Here is an 18,733-nt window from a genome sequence, read left to right as displayed (position 1 = left end):
GAGGCTAATCTTCTTGAATGGCAGTAAGTATCAAGTAGAGTAATGTGGGCAATGAGAATGGGGAACTGGACAATGAGACTTATTTGTGCCTAGGGTCCCACAGAAGGTTCTACTAAGGTAGAAGTGAAGGAATTTTTTGAGGCTTTAGAAAAAGCAACTGACACAATGAAAAAGGAAAAGTAGGTCCTTGTTGAGGATCTAAATAGCAGAGTAGGAAATGATTGCGAGATATACAAAAATATTTTGGGAAAATTTGGAGAAAAGAGCAAAGCTAATAATAATGGCAAATATCTGTTGGATTTCTGCTCAGGACATAAACTGGTTATTACTAACACCATGTTCCAACATAAAAATGTGCACATATTCACATGGAGAGAAGAGGCTAGGAATAAGAAAAGTCTCATTGACTATGTTATTGTTGATAGTGATGTTTTCTCCCTGGTGCAGACACCAGATTGTACAGAGGATTTGAAATTAGAAGTGATCACTATTTAGTCTTGAGCAGGATAAAATTGAATTTCATATCGAAAAGAATAACATGTAAGAAAGTTTTAAAGCGAATAAAAGTTGAGCAGCTCTCAGATGTGAACTGTAGACTAAAATACAGAAAGATTATTGAAAAGAAATGAAAGAGTTTGAGAACAGGAATCAAACCTTGGAGATTAAGTGGCAAACTCTGAAGAAAACATTGATTGATTCTGCCAGAGAGGCATGTGGTGAGGTTGTGTGCAAGGATAAAAAAATCAGAACTCCCTAGTGGACACAGGAAGTTAAAGAGGCAGTGAAGGAAAAGAAGAAAGCATATCAAAAGTTCCTGGCAAATAAGTCAGCTTTTACTCTTACAGAATACAGAGACAAATGTAAGAAAGCTAAACAGTGTGTAAAACTAGCTAAACAAAAATCATGGGAGGACTTTGGCAAGAATATAGAAAATAAATATCAAGAAGGTGGCAAAATATTCTGGAGGTTGTTGAAGAAGCTTAGGAATGGAGGAAAGAGTGCTGTAGAAGGAGTTAGAGATGATAAATGTGACATGAAAACAGGAGAAAAAGATATCCTTGACGTATGGAGTAATTACTTTGAAAAACTGCTAAATGAAACAAGCAGTGATGACAGCACAGTGATAAAAAACACTGACCAGGCATGCAGGCAGGAATACATATCAATACTTGAAGTAGAAAAAGCCATCAAAGGCTTGAAATGTGGAAAGGCAGCAGGAGTAGATGATATTCAACCAGAAATGCTGAAGTATGGTGGTATAAGAGTCTTACAGTGGCTGCACTGCATAGTTCAGAAAGCCTGGACAGAGGGACGAATTCCCGATGATTGGAGTAGAGCTCTCATAGTACCATATATAAAAAGGGAAATAAAACTGCATGTGAGAATTACAGAGGTATTTCCCTATTGAGTGTTCCTGGCAAGATCTATGCAAGTATACTTGAGAAACAGTTGAGAAGAATTGTGGAAAAAAAGCTTGGTGAAGAACAAGCTGGATTCAGGCCAAATAGAGGCTGTCAGGATCAGATCTTCACTTTACGACAAATAGTCGAGAAAGCATGGGAATACAACAAAGATCTGTATTTAAGTTTTGTCGATTTGGAAAAGGCATATGACAAGGTGCCAAGAGAGAAGCTATTCAATACGCTGCAGTTATATGGTGTCAATGGGGCATTATATCAAGCAATACTTAGTCTTTATTTGAGTTGTAAGTCAGCAGTTAGAATTGAAGTACAGGGAGATGGTTTAATGGTAAATCTGGTGTGAGATAAGGATGTACATTATCCCCTCTGTTATTCATTATCTATATGGATCACATTATGAAGGAATGTGGTATTAAACCTGATATCAAAATTGGAAATGTTAATGTCAGCTCTTTGCTTTATGCGGATGATGTTATACTTCTAATTAAATCCGCTACAAGTCTGCAAGATTCTCTGACTAAATTGAATAGCTGTTGTAATAGATATGGTATGACGGTCAGCAATAAAAAGACAAAGACAATGAAAATAAGCAGAATCATTGAAAATGTCAACTGTGTTGTGAAAGGAGAACCTGTGGAACAAGTAAAACATTTCAGCTATTTAGGCACGATTTTTACTGAAGATGGTAAATTAAATATAGAAATAGACAACAGAATCAGCAAAGCTGGTATGGTGGGAAGTCAATTGAATAAATTCATATGGAATAAGAGAGAAATTAGTCGGAACACTAATTTAGCTATATACAAGACAGTGTTTAAACCAGTTTTAACTTATGGATCTGAGAGCTGGGTCAGAAGTAAAACACTTGACCAAAGACTAGAGATTGCAGATATGAGAGTTCTGAGAAAGATTAGAGGCATGAACAGATGGCATCGATGGCAATATCATATTAAAAATGAGGATATTAGGAAAGAACTTGACATTGTTAGCATCCAGGATTGCGTTAGCAGAGCTAATCTCAGGTGGTATGATCATTTAAATAGAATGGGAGAGGAAAGATTAGCAAAACAAGTGTTCTCTGCCAGGTTGGCAGGAAAACAACCCAGAGGAAGACCAAGATATAGGTGGATTGATATTGTACAAAGTGCCTTAGACGATAGAAATATAAGATCTAATAATGTTGGAGTCTTGACAGACTGATTTGGAGGAAAATTGTAGCTAGGAAGTTAGTAATGATGTAATTTTTTCATGTAGTACTGTCATATCCTGTACACTCCTTGAGGGTACATGGCAGGAATTTGATGATGATGATGATGATAGTTTAGTATTAATTAAAAAAAAATTAATATATTTTTTCCTGAAAAATTGCCATTTTCTGAAAAATTAAAAGCTATATATAACCAATGTACAAGCTTGAAAGAGCATAATATTTAAGTCACATTAAATTATAAATTGACCAAGAACTATAATACACATGCATACTTACAATCCCCATTCCACATTGAGAGCAAGAGCAGTGATAGTTGCTGGTGGCAACATCTGAACAAGACAGCTAAGCTGAAAACCTTTCTCGAACTTTTGAGTACCTGGTTTTAATGTTAGAGGATTATGACCCTTCCAAACAAAGCTGTCATATTCTTGTACCAGGTTCACTGATGCTGCCTAAAAATGAGTTACATCACTTGAAACAAACTCAAGGTTTAGAGCTAAAAAAAGCTATTTAAGAAAACAAATATAATTAAATATTATCTGCTTCACAAATGAATACGAAAACTAACCTAGAATAAACATTGATTACAGAACTTAACCATTTGTGAAACTGTACTAGATATTAAAATCTTTTCTAGGAAAGTTCATCAAAAAAGTTTAAATCTTTACATTTCTACAAGCCTTGATATTGTTAATCTGTTCCCCCAACATACCAAGAAGAGAGACCTTACAACCAAACTAATTTCCAGCAGAAACCAAAGATTTCTCCAAATATTGGATTAACAGCATTTTCCTCAAATTCCAAGAGGAATATTTACAGAAGGAAGCAATGGGCTTTTGTCTTTCTCCCTTCAGGTAGAAAGGCTTGCGTTGACAGTTCATTATTTAGTTTATATAACTAAATAATTTCTTAATTTTCTACTGGTGTTATACCTAGCATCTTCAAAGCACAAAAAACAGTTTCATCACTGTCTTTACACTGTCACAGTATGCAAACAGCAACAACTAGTTAACAGTGGGACCAGTTTAAAAATTGTAACAGGAATTATCAGAGCCATATTTGTTGAGGTTTGGAGAATGTTTTAGAACTATTACTCATTCCAAAAACAGCCTTGCTGACTTATGAGTTCTATGTAGCACTTCCAAGACAAATGTCAACAATTCATCCTGTCAGTCCATAGTAAGCCAGGTCACAAATACAAGGCACTTCATACATCCTGAATTTGATAAAGAAAGGAGATGATAATTATCAAGTGCTCTGAATATCTTTTTCAATGTGGCCTGAATGTATTGGATAGCAAGTTTTGCTGTGGTCTCATGTATCAGTAGCAAATGGAATTTTCAGAAGAGCATTTAGTATTTGATTTTTGGAGATTAAATCCAATGGGCTAAAAAACAAGTTTGGCACAAATAAGTGAGTTCAGTGGTAATAGCACTGAACCACTGAACTCACTTAGTGGTTCAGTGGTTCAGTGCTATTACCACTGAACTCACTTAGTGGGTTCAGTGCTATTACCACTGAACCCACTAAGTGAGTTCAGTGGTAATAGCACTGAACCACTGAACCACTAAGTGAGTTCAGTGGTTCAGTGCTATTACCACTGAACTCAGTGGTAATAGCATCATTGGAACAGATAGCTCTGGTTCTATTGTTAAGCTGGATGATGGTGTGATAATCTTTTTTAAATCACATCACTTTATAAATTGATCTCACTGTTAACTATTGTTTGCATACTGTGAAACTTTTTGTGCTCTAAATATGCTAGATATAACCCCAGCAAATAAGTTAAATATTCTTCTTCTTTGAGCGCCATCTCCTATAGGAGGTCAGCGACCACCTTGGCAAATTTTGAGCGATTCTCAGCTACTCTGAGCAGTCTCTCAGAGTTCATACCAGTCCACTGTCTGATGTCTGCCAGCCAAGATTTTCTTGGTCTTCCTTGTCCTCTTCTTCCATTTATCTTCCCTTTTATAATCAGTTGAAGTATCTTATATTTTTCATTATGAAGTAGGTGACCAAGATATGCAGTTACCTTCTTTTTATGGTATCTAAAAGTTCATGTGATTTCCCCATTTGTTCCAGTACTTGCTGATTGGACGTTTTTGCTGTCCATGGGATTTTTAACATTCGTCTGTATAACCACATCTCAAAGGCTTCAAGTCTTTTTATTGATGTTGTTTTTAAGGTCCAAGTTTCTGCACCGTACAGCAGTACAGACCATACATAGCATTTAACCATGCGTACTCCAAGCTCTAAGTTTAAACTGCAGTTACACAGTGTTGATTTCATCAAGAGAAAATTTTTTCTTGCCATTTCAATTCTAACTTTTATTTCCATTTCTGGATTGCAATCTTCATTTAACCAGCATCTGAGATATTTAAACTTTGCCACTCTTTCTATTTGTTTCCTATTTAAAGAAAGTGCTAAATTAGGAATTGGTTTCTTACTTATGACCATGAATTTAGTTTTGGTAATATTTATTTTTAATCCCATTTTTTCCCTCTCTTCATTTATTAGTTCCAAAAGATTTTGAAGATCCTGAATATTGTCAGCCAGAAGAGCTGTATCATCAGCATATCGGATGTTACTGATGATTTCACCATTTACACTAATCCCTTCCTTTCTTCCTTCTAAGACTTTTTGAAATATGGCTTCTGAGTAGATGTTAAGAATAGGTGACAGCACACATCCTTGCCTTACTCCTCGTTTGATGTTAATGGAGTGTAATAATGCCATCAACTTGAACACTGTTTCAAGTTGAAGCAGAAAACAATGTCTAGCTTGAACAAGCTAGACATTGTTTTCTGCTCAATGATCTATTTTACACCCACCTAGTTACTAACCCTATATAAATCTCAAATCTGTCCATCCTTAAAATACTGAGGTGGTGCACCTAAAACCTCCTTAAAAATTCTTGACACTGTCCAGAGGAAAGCAATTTGGCTCATAAAAGACCCTTTCTTCACAGGATCACTTCAACCACTATCTCAGAATGTTTCAGTTTGTCTCTTCTACAGGTACTTCAATGGTCTACTCCAGTGACTGGCACAAATCATTCCTCCAATTTGGGCCTGTTAAAACAAGAGCAACAGCTTCCCAACATCCCTTAGTACAACTGCAAACACAGCGAACATGCTTTTTTCTTCTCTTTTATAACGTTACCTCATTCCTTTGGAACAGTCTTTCTTAATGTGTTTCCCAACAACTTTTACCAAAAATTCTAAGGAAAATGTCAAGAGATTTCTTTCTCAATCCTTGTCTGATCTCACATGGCACTGATGTGCATAAGTTCATGTATCTCTCGTGTAGGATAAATATATATATATATATATATATATATATATATATATATAAAAACTGCACAGAATCCTATACAACATATGCTAACAATTCAATTCACATGTCAAAAGATCTCCATCCTTTGTGCTATCCCATTTTCACATGGGATCTACTTCTGATGCCTCCCCCACCACAGTTCTTTCTGGCACTAAAATCTAAACTCTTCATTGATCTTTTCTTTGGTTTCATAATTAGTTATTAATCTCTCAATATATAAAACATTATTTCCCACAGTCAAGAGTCAGCCTTTTTGCATGTTCATTCTATTCTGCTTTGAAAGATTTCTTTGGGTGCAAATCCCAGGCTAGTTTATGTCACACTACTCATCTCATCACTAACTTTTTTTTTTCCCTGTCATATGCCATTGGTTTCAATTTTTTGGAAGAAATTTTTATTTGATTTAGGACTTTTTAGATATCACTATATACAAACCCAAGATATCTGAAATCCTGATGTTTTCAATAGTATCCAATATTACAGATTCAATATTCATACCCCATGTTTAATTTTCACATACTCTATTTTTAAACCGATCTTCTCTAGCATCTTTAATATTAATCTCAAATTCCTCTCATATTTATCAATTAGTGGTGCCGTGTGCAAATAGAATGCAGTAGTTCTGTCCTCTCACCACTTCACTGGAATGATGAATTCATGACAAAATTAAATCTGTTCTGGAATTCATATGCAAAATTAGGGTATTGGTGACAATGTTAGAATGCAAAGAGGAAAAATGAAAGTTGACTGTTTTGGCATGTATGAATAATTTGAAAAATGGCAAGTATGTAATAAGTGTTAGAAGAAAACGCATGACTAAAGATGACAAGTTTATTGTGATGTATATATGTATAACACGAATGAATTGAGAAGGGATATCTCTGCAAATGAGATAACACAGTTAATGCAGAAAGATTGGTATGAAGTTTGTTAATAAAAAACTATAGTGGTTTATTTATTAACACAAATTAAAAATTTAATATTTTAATCCCATATTTTGAATGAAATTAACAGGTATTTTCAAGAACAGAGTAATTTGAATAAGAACACTGAATGCAGAGTGAGTGAGCAAGTATATAAACATTTTGATTACAACCTCTGACAGTCAAAGGTGGCCACCATTCAATTTAAAACAAAATGAAATGAAATTTTTTTTTAAAATTTTTTTTATGGAATTTACAACTGTGTTAAAAAAACTTTTTTTTTATTATCCCGACATTTCGATCTTCACATCAAGATCATCATCTGGAGCGTACATAAGTATACAGAACAAGCTGAGTTACATCATTAACTGTAAGCTAGAGAAACAAAGATTTGATGATGATGATGATGTTGATCAACTGTAAGCTAGAGAAACAAAGATTTGATGTTGATCAACTGTAAGCTAGAGAAACAAAGATTTGATGTTGATCAACTGTAAGCTAGAGAAACAAAGATTTGATGTTGATCAACTGTAAGCTAGAGAAACAAAGATTTGATGTTGATGATCAAATCATTGTTTCTCTAGCTTACAGTTAATGATGTAACTCAGCTTGTTCTGTATACTTATGTACGCTCCAGATGATGATCTTGATGTGAAGATCGAAACGTCAGGATAATAAAAAAAAGTTTTTTTTTTTAACACGGTTGTAAATTCCATAAAAAGTTTTAAAATGAAAAATGAAATTAAAGTTCTAGTGTTTTTTTTTTGTTTTTTTTTTTAAATTACCAATAATATATTGCATATAAAATTTTGAAGTATAGTATTGTTGGGTAACAGTTTTTTTCTCCACCTATCTGCATGTAGGATGTCAAGTATGTTATTATGAGACTCCTCCAAGGATTCAGGGACTCATCGAGAAAGGCCACATATTATCCACATCAGTTCTCATATCTGTCCTTAAATTCATTCACACTACCTGCACTTCCATTGATGGCATTTATTTTCAACATCCAAGGATGCCCTCTCATCCTTTTCTCACCCTCCAAGAAACGAAAAATTCCATCTACTGAAATCCTCTGACTCTTTCAGAAGTTCTTAAGTTTCAATCATATCACTCTTTCTCGTTTGCTAGTGTCTGTAATCCACAAATTCCCAATCTGTCCTCATAATCTGTAATCCATAATCCTAATATCATTTCTAAATTCATTTGCACTCTCTCCACTGTATCAGAATGACTAGACCACAGTAGTTCAATGAGCTCTTATCAAAGCTTAGTTAAAAGGGAAATGTCTTCCTTATCTTTACGCAAGGTTTATTTCAGCATTGCAAAGTATCCTCTGAGTTATATTTGCAGTCTTTTCTATATGGCCCTTGAACTTCAACTATCTTCTAAAACTCCAATATCACTAGGGATCAGTGTCTTTTAGCATAATCCCACCAATATATGGCAATGAATATCTCATTACACTAAAGTGCATGATTTACATTTACGAACATTGAACTGATAGCCATATTCACATTCCCACATTGGCTGGTATTCCAGCCTATTCAGTCACATTCCTGATTACCATGCCTATCTTTGCATCATCATAAGCAAATAGCTGTATGTCTCCTGTCAAATACTTTCCAATGTCAATTAAAGACAAGGGACCAAGGACTGATCCTTGTGGTACATCACTGGATACCTAAATCTTGCAGACTCACATCCCTCATGTACCACTCTGATATATGAGTCAGCAATCCTCTTATATATGTGCTAATATTTTATAATCCAATCCCGTATTCTCAAATTTATGCAAGTCTTCCATGCTATATTCTGTCTAAAGCCTCAACAAAATACAAAAGTATTATGGTATATCCATTCTCCTTGTCAATGGTGACATTATTAAAGAATGTGAGCAAGTTGTTCAAACATGACCCTCTCTTAGTAAACCCATGCCGTTCAATGCAAAATAAGCATGGTGTGTCAACCCATTTCTGGGAGAGAGCCCTAACAAATTTTTTCAAACTCTTCACCACCACTCAAGAGCTAATGATAGATCAATATTTGAATACATCAGTCATTGAATCACTCTTGTGCAATAGGATTACCATATACTCTTTCCACTTCTGTGGAATCTAACCTCTTCTGAGACACATTTATATAATGGTATAATTTCAGTTGAACATGCATTTTGCATCTGTGCTGGTATCCCAGTCCCTACTGCCAAATTCTTATTCTGTTTGTGCAACAGCTCTAGCCCTTTCTTCATCCTGTAAAGAGGTAGCAATGTGCTCAATGTTGCATATACTAAGTTGACAACTTTTAGCAAAATCAGTACTCATGAGTCGAACAATTTCTTCTGCATCTGCCATATGCACATATTCTGAAATCTGATCTCCTAGCTCTAATTCAGTGAGGCAAGGACAATCTTGTACACTTCAATGTCAACCAGTCAGTCCTGTTTGATCTCTAGCATGAAAGAGCTCATATCCCTTTCTCTAGCCTTCAATAATAACCTGATATGCAAACACAGATTTCCCTTGTTGGCCTCACCTATGCCTTCAACCTTTCTTACTACAAAGATCTCACCCATAGCTTCCAAAAACTTTTCTATTCAAGACACTACTTCACACCTAACTATACAAAAATCCAAATCATGAAATATTGCTCGCATATTTGGGATGGTGCACCATTCACTAAGATTTCTTAATTGTATCCAGAAGATGGGAATCCAGTTATATGATCCCCTCTTGCAGATCCATTTCAGTCGTCTTCCAGAGGAATCCCAAGTTTTTACCTTATGCCTGTTCTACTTTCACAGACAATGCTCTGCTGAACTGGCCACTATTGTTGCTCTACTTTCCTCTAAAATAATAAGAGCTACCACTAACATCCATTTAGAGTTCAGCTTGAAACTTTCCAAACTAACTTCTCTTCCTCCTGTTCTTTGGAACAGCCTCCCCAAAAAGAATATAACCTTCAGATATTAAAAAGTCAATGAATTCTTTCTTTTTACCCTCTTGCCTACACATGCCACTGATATGTTATAGGGCTTGCAACCCAGTGTGTGGGTCAGATATAAAAAAGTTCAATGGTAAGGATGACATGTGGCATTGGCATCTGAACCTGCATTCTCAGGAGTAATTGGGCATGTTGGCATTTCCTCTAATTATAGATGTCATCTTATACCAGCACAATAATCATATGCAAATATAATTATTGCGCTGATATAAGAGATATAATCTATAAATCTCTATATAAAATACTAAATCAAGAGCAATAAAAAGAAACAAGCTTACGTCTATGTCAATCTCTCTTTCTCCATCTTTCATCTCCATAACAATAACTTGTCCAGCAGTTCCTCCGACAACAAGTGTACCACTTACACAACAGACATTTATCTTCTTAATAGCAAGCCTTGGATCATCACTATAAGGATCAAAAGTGCCCACCTAAGGAGAAGTACATGGTTTAGATGCTAGGCAATATATAATAAATATGAAGATCATTAAACTTTAAAAAATATTTATCTAGCAAAATAACTCAAGAAATCAAATTTGCCATCTGTAATGTTTTATAACAAGCATTTCACAAACTGGAATGCAAGTTGTCACATGCTGATATGCCTGTTTAACATGTCATATTGCTGTATGTCTGCAGTAATGATTAACAGAGTCTAAAATAATGTTAAAAATAATCTTAGCCTAAAATTTTAGATAAGTTTGTATCTGCAAAGCAAAAATTGCTTAAATAGCTTCCATTTATCTTCAGACCTTTCCCTTTCCAATCAAGAAATTTGAATATTTTTTCTAGGCATGCTATGATAATTATGGAGATACCAAGTCATCCTGTCTTATACCTCTCTGTATTTCCAAAGTAGAAATGTTTCCATTGAAATGAACTGATGCTGTGGTATTGGTGTATGCTGATTTGATGGTCTTGATGTACGGCTCCTCCACTTATACAATACTTAAAGCATTACAAAGCCAACAAGTTTTTACTGAATCAAAGGCTTTCTCATAATCAATAAAACCAAGACAATGGTAACTGATATTCGTTACACCATACAATAATCTGTTGTACAATTCGAATATGGTCCATTGTATTAAAGCCACTTCAAAAGCCTGGCTGTTTTTGGTTGTGCTAGGTCTAGAGTCATACAAAGTCTATGAGGCCAAGACTTTTGTGAACACTGTGTAAACCACCGATAGTTGACTGATGGGTTGGTAGTTCATCAAGTCTTCTACTTCACCTTTTTGTATCAGAATTAGTGTAGCCTTCTTCCAAGTTCTAGGTACATCATTTTTCTTCAGACATAAGGTAAACAGTTTTACTAAGATTCTGTAGATCATTTCTCCACCTGCTTTTAAAGTTCAGCTAAAACTCCATCCTCAACTGCAGCTTTTCTATTTTGTAGTTGAGGATGGAGCAATAAACAGATTTATTGCTGTTGGATTTTTTTTGAGACTATGGTTGTTTTTAATTGTTTGTTGTATAAATTTACAATCTAATTACCTTATTTTTCTGTGAGACATTTTCTTATTGTTTTGCACAATTCAGTGTATTCAATTTTATTCTGTAGGTTATTCAATTGTTTCATTTCTCTTTGTTTCTTCATAAGCTGTTTTGTTTCTTCAGAAATTTTGTTTTGTTTCTGTTCTGTGGTACCAGCTATTTCAACTAAGCATCAGAAAAGGTTTTGGGTAATAATGTCATTACTTCCTGATGGATCAGCATTGTCATCTATAATAAGATTTTTAAATCTATTGTTTAGTTCATGTTGGAATATATATATTTTCATGTTGAGTCTGTGTACATCTATGTTTTGCTTTGATCTGTGAAATCTTTTCTTCTTTCTTTATGGCAGTTTATTTGAATCTTACTGCATACCACACGATGGTCACTTCCTACGTTGAAGGTGTTTATAATGGAACAGTCTTGAAAGATGTTTTTCTTATTGCTGATGATAAAGTCAATTTCACTAGTTTTTCCACTTGGACTTTTTCATGTCCATTTCCTATGTGTTCTTTTCTTGAAAAAACATTCATGATGCACAGGCTTTCTTTTTCTGCAAATTCTATTAACCCCGCTCCTCTATCATCTCTCATGCCGGTTTTATCATTAGGCGAACATAGGCAATCGCCTAGGGGTGCTAAGACTTCGATGTACGTGTGCTTGTGCGAGTATGGCAAAATATAGACACAATGTATAGGGGCATCTAAATTTTCTTTGCCAAGGGACATCAGATACTCTCGGACCGGCCCTGCTCTCATACCATATCCAAACTTTCCCATTTTATCTGATTGTTATATACCAATTCCAGCACTGAAGTCTCCCATTACAATTCTGAAATGTTTTCCTTTATTTTAAAGTTGGGATACATCATGATAGAAGTCTTCGATTTCTTTGTCAGTATGACTTATTGTTGGTACATAGACTTGGATGATCTTAAGAGTATCTTTTTGAGATTTGAAAAACAATACTTGCTATTTGATCAGATATACTTGTCAAATTCTATTATGTTGTTCAATTTTTATTAATCATGAATCCAACTCCACCGATTCCTTATCTTGGCCGCTATATAATACAGTATGTCTGTTTTTTAAATGAAAAATTTCTTCACCATTACATCTGACTTCACACAATATGAGAATGTCTCATTTTAGTCGCTTTAGCTCTTCAGTTAGTTCATTTAACTGTGCTTCACTGCTCAGAGTCCTACAGTTTAAAGTTCCAAACTCTAGTTTCCAATGATAATGAGATCTGGTTACCTGGGAATTCTTAGCATCCTCTGCCTTCATGTTTAGCTGCCTGCTACTGTAGGTAGCAACAATCTGGAATCATGGGGGAATGAAGGCCATTTTATTTCTGTTTGATTCGTCATGGAAGACTGAGCTATAATTCACCATGCTGGCCCGCTGCAGGTTGGTAACTAGCAATATTTTCACATGGGGTTGCCAGTCCCAAAACCACTTGTCCATGGCTCTTTATTCAATATATTCAGAGCTGCCCCTGATATCCAACAGATGATAGTCAGGGTTTCCCCACATAAAAGCCAATTATGCTTTGCAAATAACATAGGTATCTTTATTTCATGAACTTCGAATTGGTAGCAAAACAGTTGGCCCAAGTTATGTTCAATAACTATGTCCAACAAGAAATGATAAAATTCGATAATGATGAAATTAAACAAGTAGGTCATTACATATACATAGGACAACAGATATCAATGGAATAAAATATCATGGACAAAATTAAAAAATGCACGATGCTTGAATGAAAAGCATTTGGAAAATTACTTTCAATATGCAAAGCCAACTACCATTATGCCTGAAGAGAAAAGTTTTTGACCAATGTATTCTTCCTATATTGACATATGGTTGTTGGAAGTTTTTCCAACTTGGTTATACTATAAATTAAACATGCTAAGAAATTATATTTTTGATTTAATCCCTTATCCAAGTGTAAACAAAGTTTGCACCTGAAATAATTTCAGGACTGGGCAACAAAGTATATAGACACTAATGACTTCTCATCACTTGCCTTAGTATCCCCCATAATGCAAAGCACATATCCTTAGACATATATAATGCTATGCATTATGGGAAGGGTCACTACCCAGATGAGTTTCAACCTTTATTGAGGTCTCATCAGTGGGAGTCAGACCCAGAGGTAATACTAAGGTTGAAGTAATGCAGAAGTCATATTTCCATATACGAGTAGCCAAAAGGTGTCACACTTAGGTATTATTAAAATACTCTGGATTAGAGATGATTGTTGGAAGTTAGAGATAGTTGTTGGATGTTTTTCCAATCCAGAGTTCTATTCACTCTATTCATGAGAGGGAAGTACAGCCTTTCTAACACAGACTGAACTGTGTGGGTGTGCACGCACACTCAAAGCATATATTCTTTCCATACAGATAAGCTTTTCTATGCAAAATATTACAAAATGTGATTAGATGTATTACCCATTTTATCATAAAAAAGTCTTATATAGGTAAAACATGCCTTTTTTTTTTTAAGGGTAACAAGTGAGTAACAATTAACTAAGATTTTTTTCCCCTCATATGTGGCTTCTTTTGCAGATCACTTCTTTTTAGTTCAGTCTCTGAATGCAACAAGACTGCAGTTTTAGAATAAAAAAAAAACTATGGACAACTTATCAAGTTTACATATGAATGCAATCCAACAGCTTTGCTTTCTGGGTAGTACTTGAATAACCTGCATGAAAAAGTGTTTTTCGTTTGAAATCTTCCTTTACTGGTTGATTAAAAAGGTAGTGAAAAGAAAGCAGATCGAAAGTTGCGATCCTGGCAAGTAACACAGCTTGTGCTCTTAGAGAATACAGAATCGGAAAGAAAATCAGCAATAAAGACAATGAAAATAGGCAGGAACTTGAAAGAAATAAACTGTATACTGAATGATGAGCCTATAGAAAAAATAAAGCAACTATTTAGGCACAATTTTCAGTGAAGATGGGAAATAAAAATAAACAGAATTAGCAAATCACTAAAAAATACACATACTAACCACAGTAATGACTATCTAATTCGTAAATATTTCATCCCAAGTATCTTGGGACATTAATACAATAGTTCAAACAATAAGGAATAACATACAGTTAGGGCGCATGATTACAATGGAATCTCAACATATGTGCAGTAACATGTTATAGAAGTAAATAAAAAAAAAAAAAGTATATATATATATATATATATAAGGATTATTATTTTGTATGACAATTTCCCATACTTTAGGAATGTCGTTGCAATCATTGTAATCATGCGCCCCAACTGTATGTTATTTCTAGTATTGTTTGAACTACTGTACTGATGATGTCCCAAGATACTTGGGATGAAATGTTTATGAATTAAATAGTCATTACTGTGGTTAGTATGTGTTTTTTTAGTGATGAATTCACCACAGGTTTCGTTATATAAAAAAGAATTAGCAAAGCTGGTATGGTAGGAAGTCAAATGAATAAATTTACATGGAATAAGAGAAATTAATCAAAACCCAAAACTAGCTGTATACAAGACAGTGCAGTGTTCAAACAAATTTTTACTTATGGATGCGAGAGCTGGGTTAGAAATAAAACACTTGACTAGAGACTGGAGGCCAGAGTTCTGAGAAAGATTAAAGGAGTCAACAAATCGCATCAATGACTTCATATTATCATTCAAGAATATGTTAGCAGAACTAATCTTAGGCAGTACAGTCACTTAACAGGATGGAAGAGGAAAGATTTGCAAAACAAACATGATTTGCCAAATTGGCAAGCAAAAGACCCAGAGGAAGACAAACACAACAGAAATATATGATCTCATAATATTGGAGTCTTGACAGATAATCAATGCTCCTTCTCTGTTGCACAGGTGTATAGCTGTGCAGTGACTGAGATGCTACCATGCGCACTGAATTGTTGCAGCACAGCATTTACTTTTAAAACACTGCTAGTTCCAAGTCACTATATATATACACACACACACAGTTGTTTTTGCTTTCCTTTCCTGACACTCTACATATTCTAATTGGTTTATCAACTAAAGATGGATTGGTTCAGTTAGGTCATTTGATATTGGCTGGCTACTTTTTAATACCCATTTGTCAACCATCCACTTATCTGAGTGAAGAAGTTTATATCTTAAAACCCATATTCTCCAGTCTATGCAACAGCCTTTCATGTGGTATCCCATTGTAAAACTATGTAGCTTAAAAATACCAAAGTGCTTTGCATCGATTTTTACAGATGTCAAGTCTCATGAGAACTGTTACAAAAATAACCTTGTCTGTCTCTATGTATTTTATGTTGGATATTAATGTAAATAACCCTATGTGAATTGATTGTATTTTAACTAAAGTTCCTAGAATGTCAAAAACAAAGGCAATGCTTTGCCATCGTAACTTTGTATAATAGCTATGTATAAGAGCACAAGAAAGTTGTTTACAATTAAGTGTGTGAGAAAGTTGTTTGCGAGCTCTGCGCATGAACACCCTCAAAGTTAGTATCAAAGAGATCCGCTAGTTTCAGAGAAGTTTCTGCTGCCCGACAAAAAAGAGTACACTGAGGAGAAGAAAGACTGGGTCGGCCTCAACAAAAAGATCAAGGAGAACTGCAGATTTCTTCGTGGTTTACAATCCTTGGAGCAAGGTCCCGAGAAGGCGAAAATAAAAGGGGACTGAGCCGAACATCGAGAGGAGATGTCTAGGTCCAGTTGCCGACAGAGGGGAGGCGAAGTGCTGTTACTGAAGAAAGCCACAGGCAGTCTGACCCAGAGGAACCAGACTTTATGGTGAACCCATGCCAGAGGAAAAAATTACAACAGTCGATGCCAAGTGCTGGTCAGATGTCCTAGTACAGCGGCAAGTCAACCGAAGCCAAAAGCCGCAGAGTGATCTTCAAGCCTGTATGCTGAAACATCTTGCCTGAAGTTTGGAGTAACGGGAAGATTGCAGTCAAAGACCTGCTGATATTCCAATGAAAATCCCCCTCAAGCAAGACTCTCCGGACGGAAACCTAAGGCCTAAGATGAAAGAAAAACCATAGTGACTTTGATGCAGAACTTTTGGAAGGTGTCATGACAAAGAGCCTCTAAGTGTATCCCATCTTTTTATGTACATTCTTTTGTAATCTAGGAGATATATCATAGATGGACTGATAAGAAATAGTAATAAATATCTATAAGAGAGTACTCTGATTTGTTGTTAACTGGAATATAAATTGTAAGATAACTTGCCATAGCTAGCTAATCTCTTTATGAGTAAATTAGTCTCGGCAATTTGATTTTTTTTTAAGAAGAGAAGTAATAGAGTAATTGCATTGTATAGTCATTTAATATTGAAAAGGGAAAAGTTTGTTTCTTTATACCAAAGTATAAGGATAGGTAGAGAGAGAGTAACCTCCCTATTGCTTATTTAATGTACTTTGTTTTTTTATGTAAATAAATGTGTTTTAATTATATGTCAACAGAGTGCTGCCTGATTATTTTACAATGCACTGTTCCTAAATGTGAACTTAAGAGCAGGAAACCAAGTAAGATAGCCGAAGCATACAATTAAGTGCAAACAGACCACGACTGTTTGTGCAAAGTTTTACTGAAGAAATGTGTGTTAGAGAGAGAGAGAGAAGTCAACCAGCCATATTACTGAGTTTATGCCAATTAAAAGATACTGGTGGCGCAGTCTCATCAAATAAATTTTCTAGTATCCATAGGCATAAAACTCATAGTGCGAAAGGTAGATAAACTAAGTATGCAATAGTAAGAAGGAATAGTGAAAATAAGAAAGGAATAAACATACATATAAGTATAAAAAGAAAGAAATAGCAAAAAGTATTACACCATCAAATGCCTTAACAAAATTCAATATCATTGTGTATCCATTTCCATTATTCAACTCAGCCATAACATTATTATACAAGCTAATTCTAAAACATGACCACCTTTTAAGCAAACCAGCACTGTTCCTTGAGATGTCCAGTATGTCTATCAACCTATTTCAGGTCTATCAGAAATACTCATAGGACAGTACCTGCATGTCTTTTTTGTACCATTCTTGTACAATGGAGCTATCATATGTTCTTTCCATCCCTCCGGTATTTTTCATGAGCTAAAACTCAAGTTATACAAAACATATGAAAGGTCTAGCCAATTTGGCTAAACATTCCTTCAGCCATGCTGATATGCCATTGGTTCCAATGGACAAATTCTTATCCAGTTTATGCAATAGCTTTTCAATCTCATCCTCATGCACCCCCACCTCTCTCTCTCTGTGTTAAATACACTTGAGATCTTAGAATAGTGAGTGCTCATTAAATGAAAAATTTCATTAGCTTCTGACACTTATCCTTCCATATTCATTATTTCTTTTAGTTGCAACATAACAAAATTATTTTCAGTTGCCTTTAGCATACATAGCCAATTTCTTTTCATGCTCTGATTTAGCTTTCCACACAGCACTTGTTACTTTTCTGACTTGCACTTTATATACTTAAGTCCTCTGACTCTTATATTCCTTCCACATGATCTTATAGATCTCTTGGTCCAATTGGATCACCTATATAATTTACTTCTTCCAAGCGAAGTACAGGATGATCAGTGTCACCAACTAGTAACAAAATAATTAAATTCTTAACAGAGACTCCCTTCTGATACTATGATCAAATGTAACACTTTTTGATGTTGAGCTCCTTCTTCCACATGCTGTTCAAGAAAGTTATCTTGCAACAACTCAAATTCTTTCTTGTTATGCAATTTTTCTACCCAATCAATGTTTGGATAATTTAATTCATCCATCAGGATGTCTTTTTTAATCTTCCACTAAAGGTCTGTTAATTCCATCAAATGCATTTGTGGTATATCGCTAATGCCAACTATTGTGAACTTTGATTTCCTTTTTTTAAAGGCCAGTTGTCTGTTCAAAGTTTCATATAGTGCGGTGTCATCTTCAGAAATAATGTTCAGAATTCCAACTGCACTGATCATCCAAGAAGATATGCAAAGACATTTTATAATTCTTCTTCTCTCTTCCATCATCTATGTGGATGATGATGAGGCTGAATGAACTCTTTCCACTTCCGTCTGTCCTGGGAGAGGTCGAACAATTCTGTCCAGTTTGGTGTTGCTTGTTGTGATATAGTTTTCAGGTCCTCTTTTATTTTGTCTATCCATCTAATTCTGGGCCGTCCTTTGGATCTTTTACCTTCCATCGTTCTATTCAGAGCTTTAGATGGTAGTCTTTCTGTTCCCATTCTGGTCACATGCCAAACCATCACAGTCTTCTTTCTTGGATTTTGTCTATTATTGTTATTTCTTGTTTTAGTCATTTCCTTATGTCTTTGTTTCTTAGTCGATTTAGTAG

At 35.0% G+C, this 18,733-nt stretch overlaps 1 protein-coding gene across 3 annotated transcripts in view; it reads right to left on the bottom strand.

The window, feature by feature from the left end:
- Positions 1–18,733, bottom strand: part of LOC150107906 (lethal(2) giant larvae protein homolog 1-like) — a 443,798-nt gene that overhangs the window by 204,616 nt on the left and 220,449 nt on the right. For all 3 annotated transcript variants that reach the window (XM_090415428.1, XM_090415430.1, XM_090415429.1), the window contains exons 13-14: positions 10,172–10,324; positions 2,908–3,083 (exon numbers count right to left, since the gene is read on the bottom strand). In XM_090415428.1, the coding sequence (XP_090271554.1) occupies positions 2,908–3,083; positions 10,172–10,324 (329 nt within the window). The remainder of the gene's footprint in view (positions 1–2,907; positions 3,084–10,171; positions 10,325–18,733) is intronic.

This window comes from Typopeltis vanoorti, chromosome 3 (genome assembly GCF_054136105.1).
Source record: "Typopeltis vanoorti isolate ZY-2024b chromosome 3, IOZ_Tvanoo_1.0, whole genome shotgun sequence".
NCBI lineage: Eukaryota > Metazoa > Arthropoda > Arachnida > Uropygi > Thelyphonidae > Typopeltis > Typopeltis vanoorti.
Note: the sequence above shows the minus strand (reverse complement) of the source record. Positions and strands in the feature narration are given on the sequence as shown.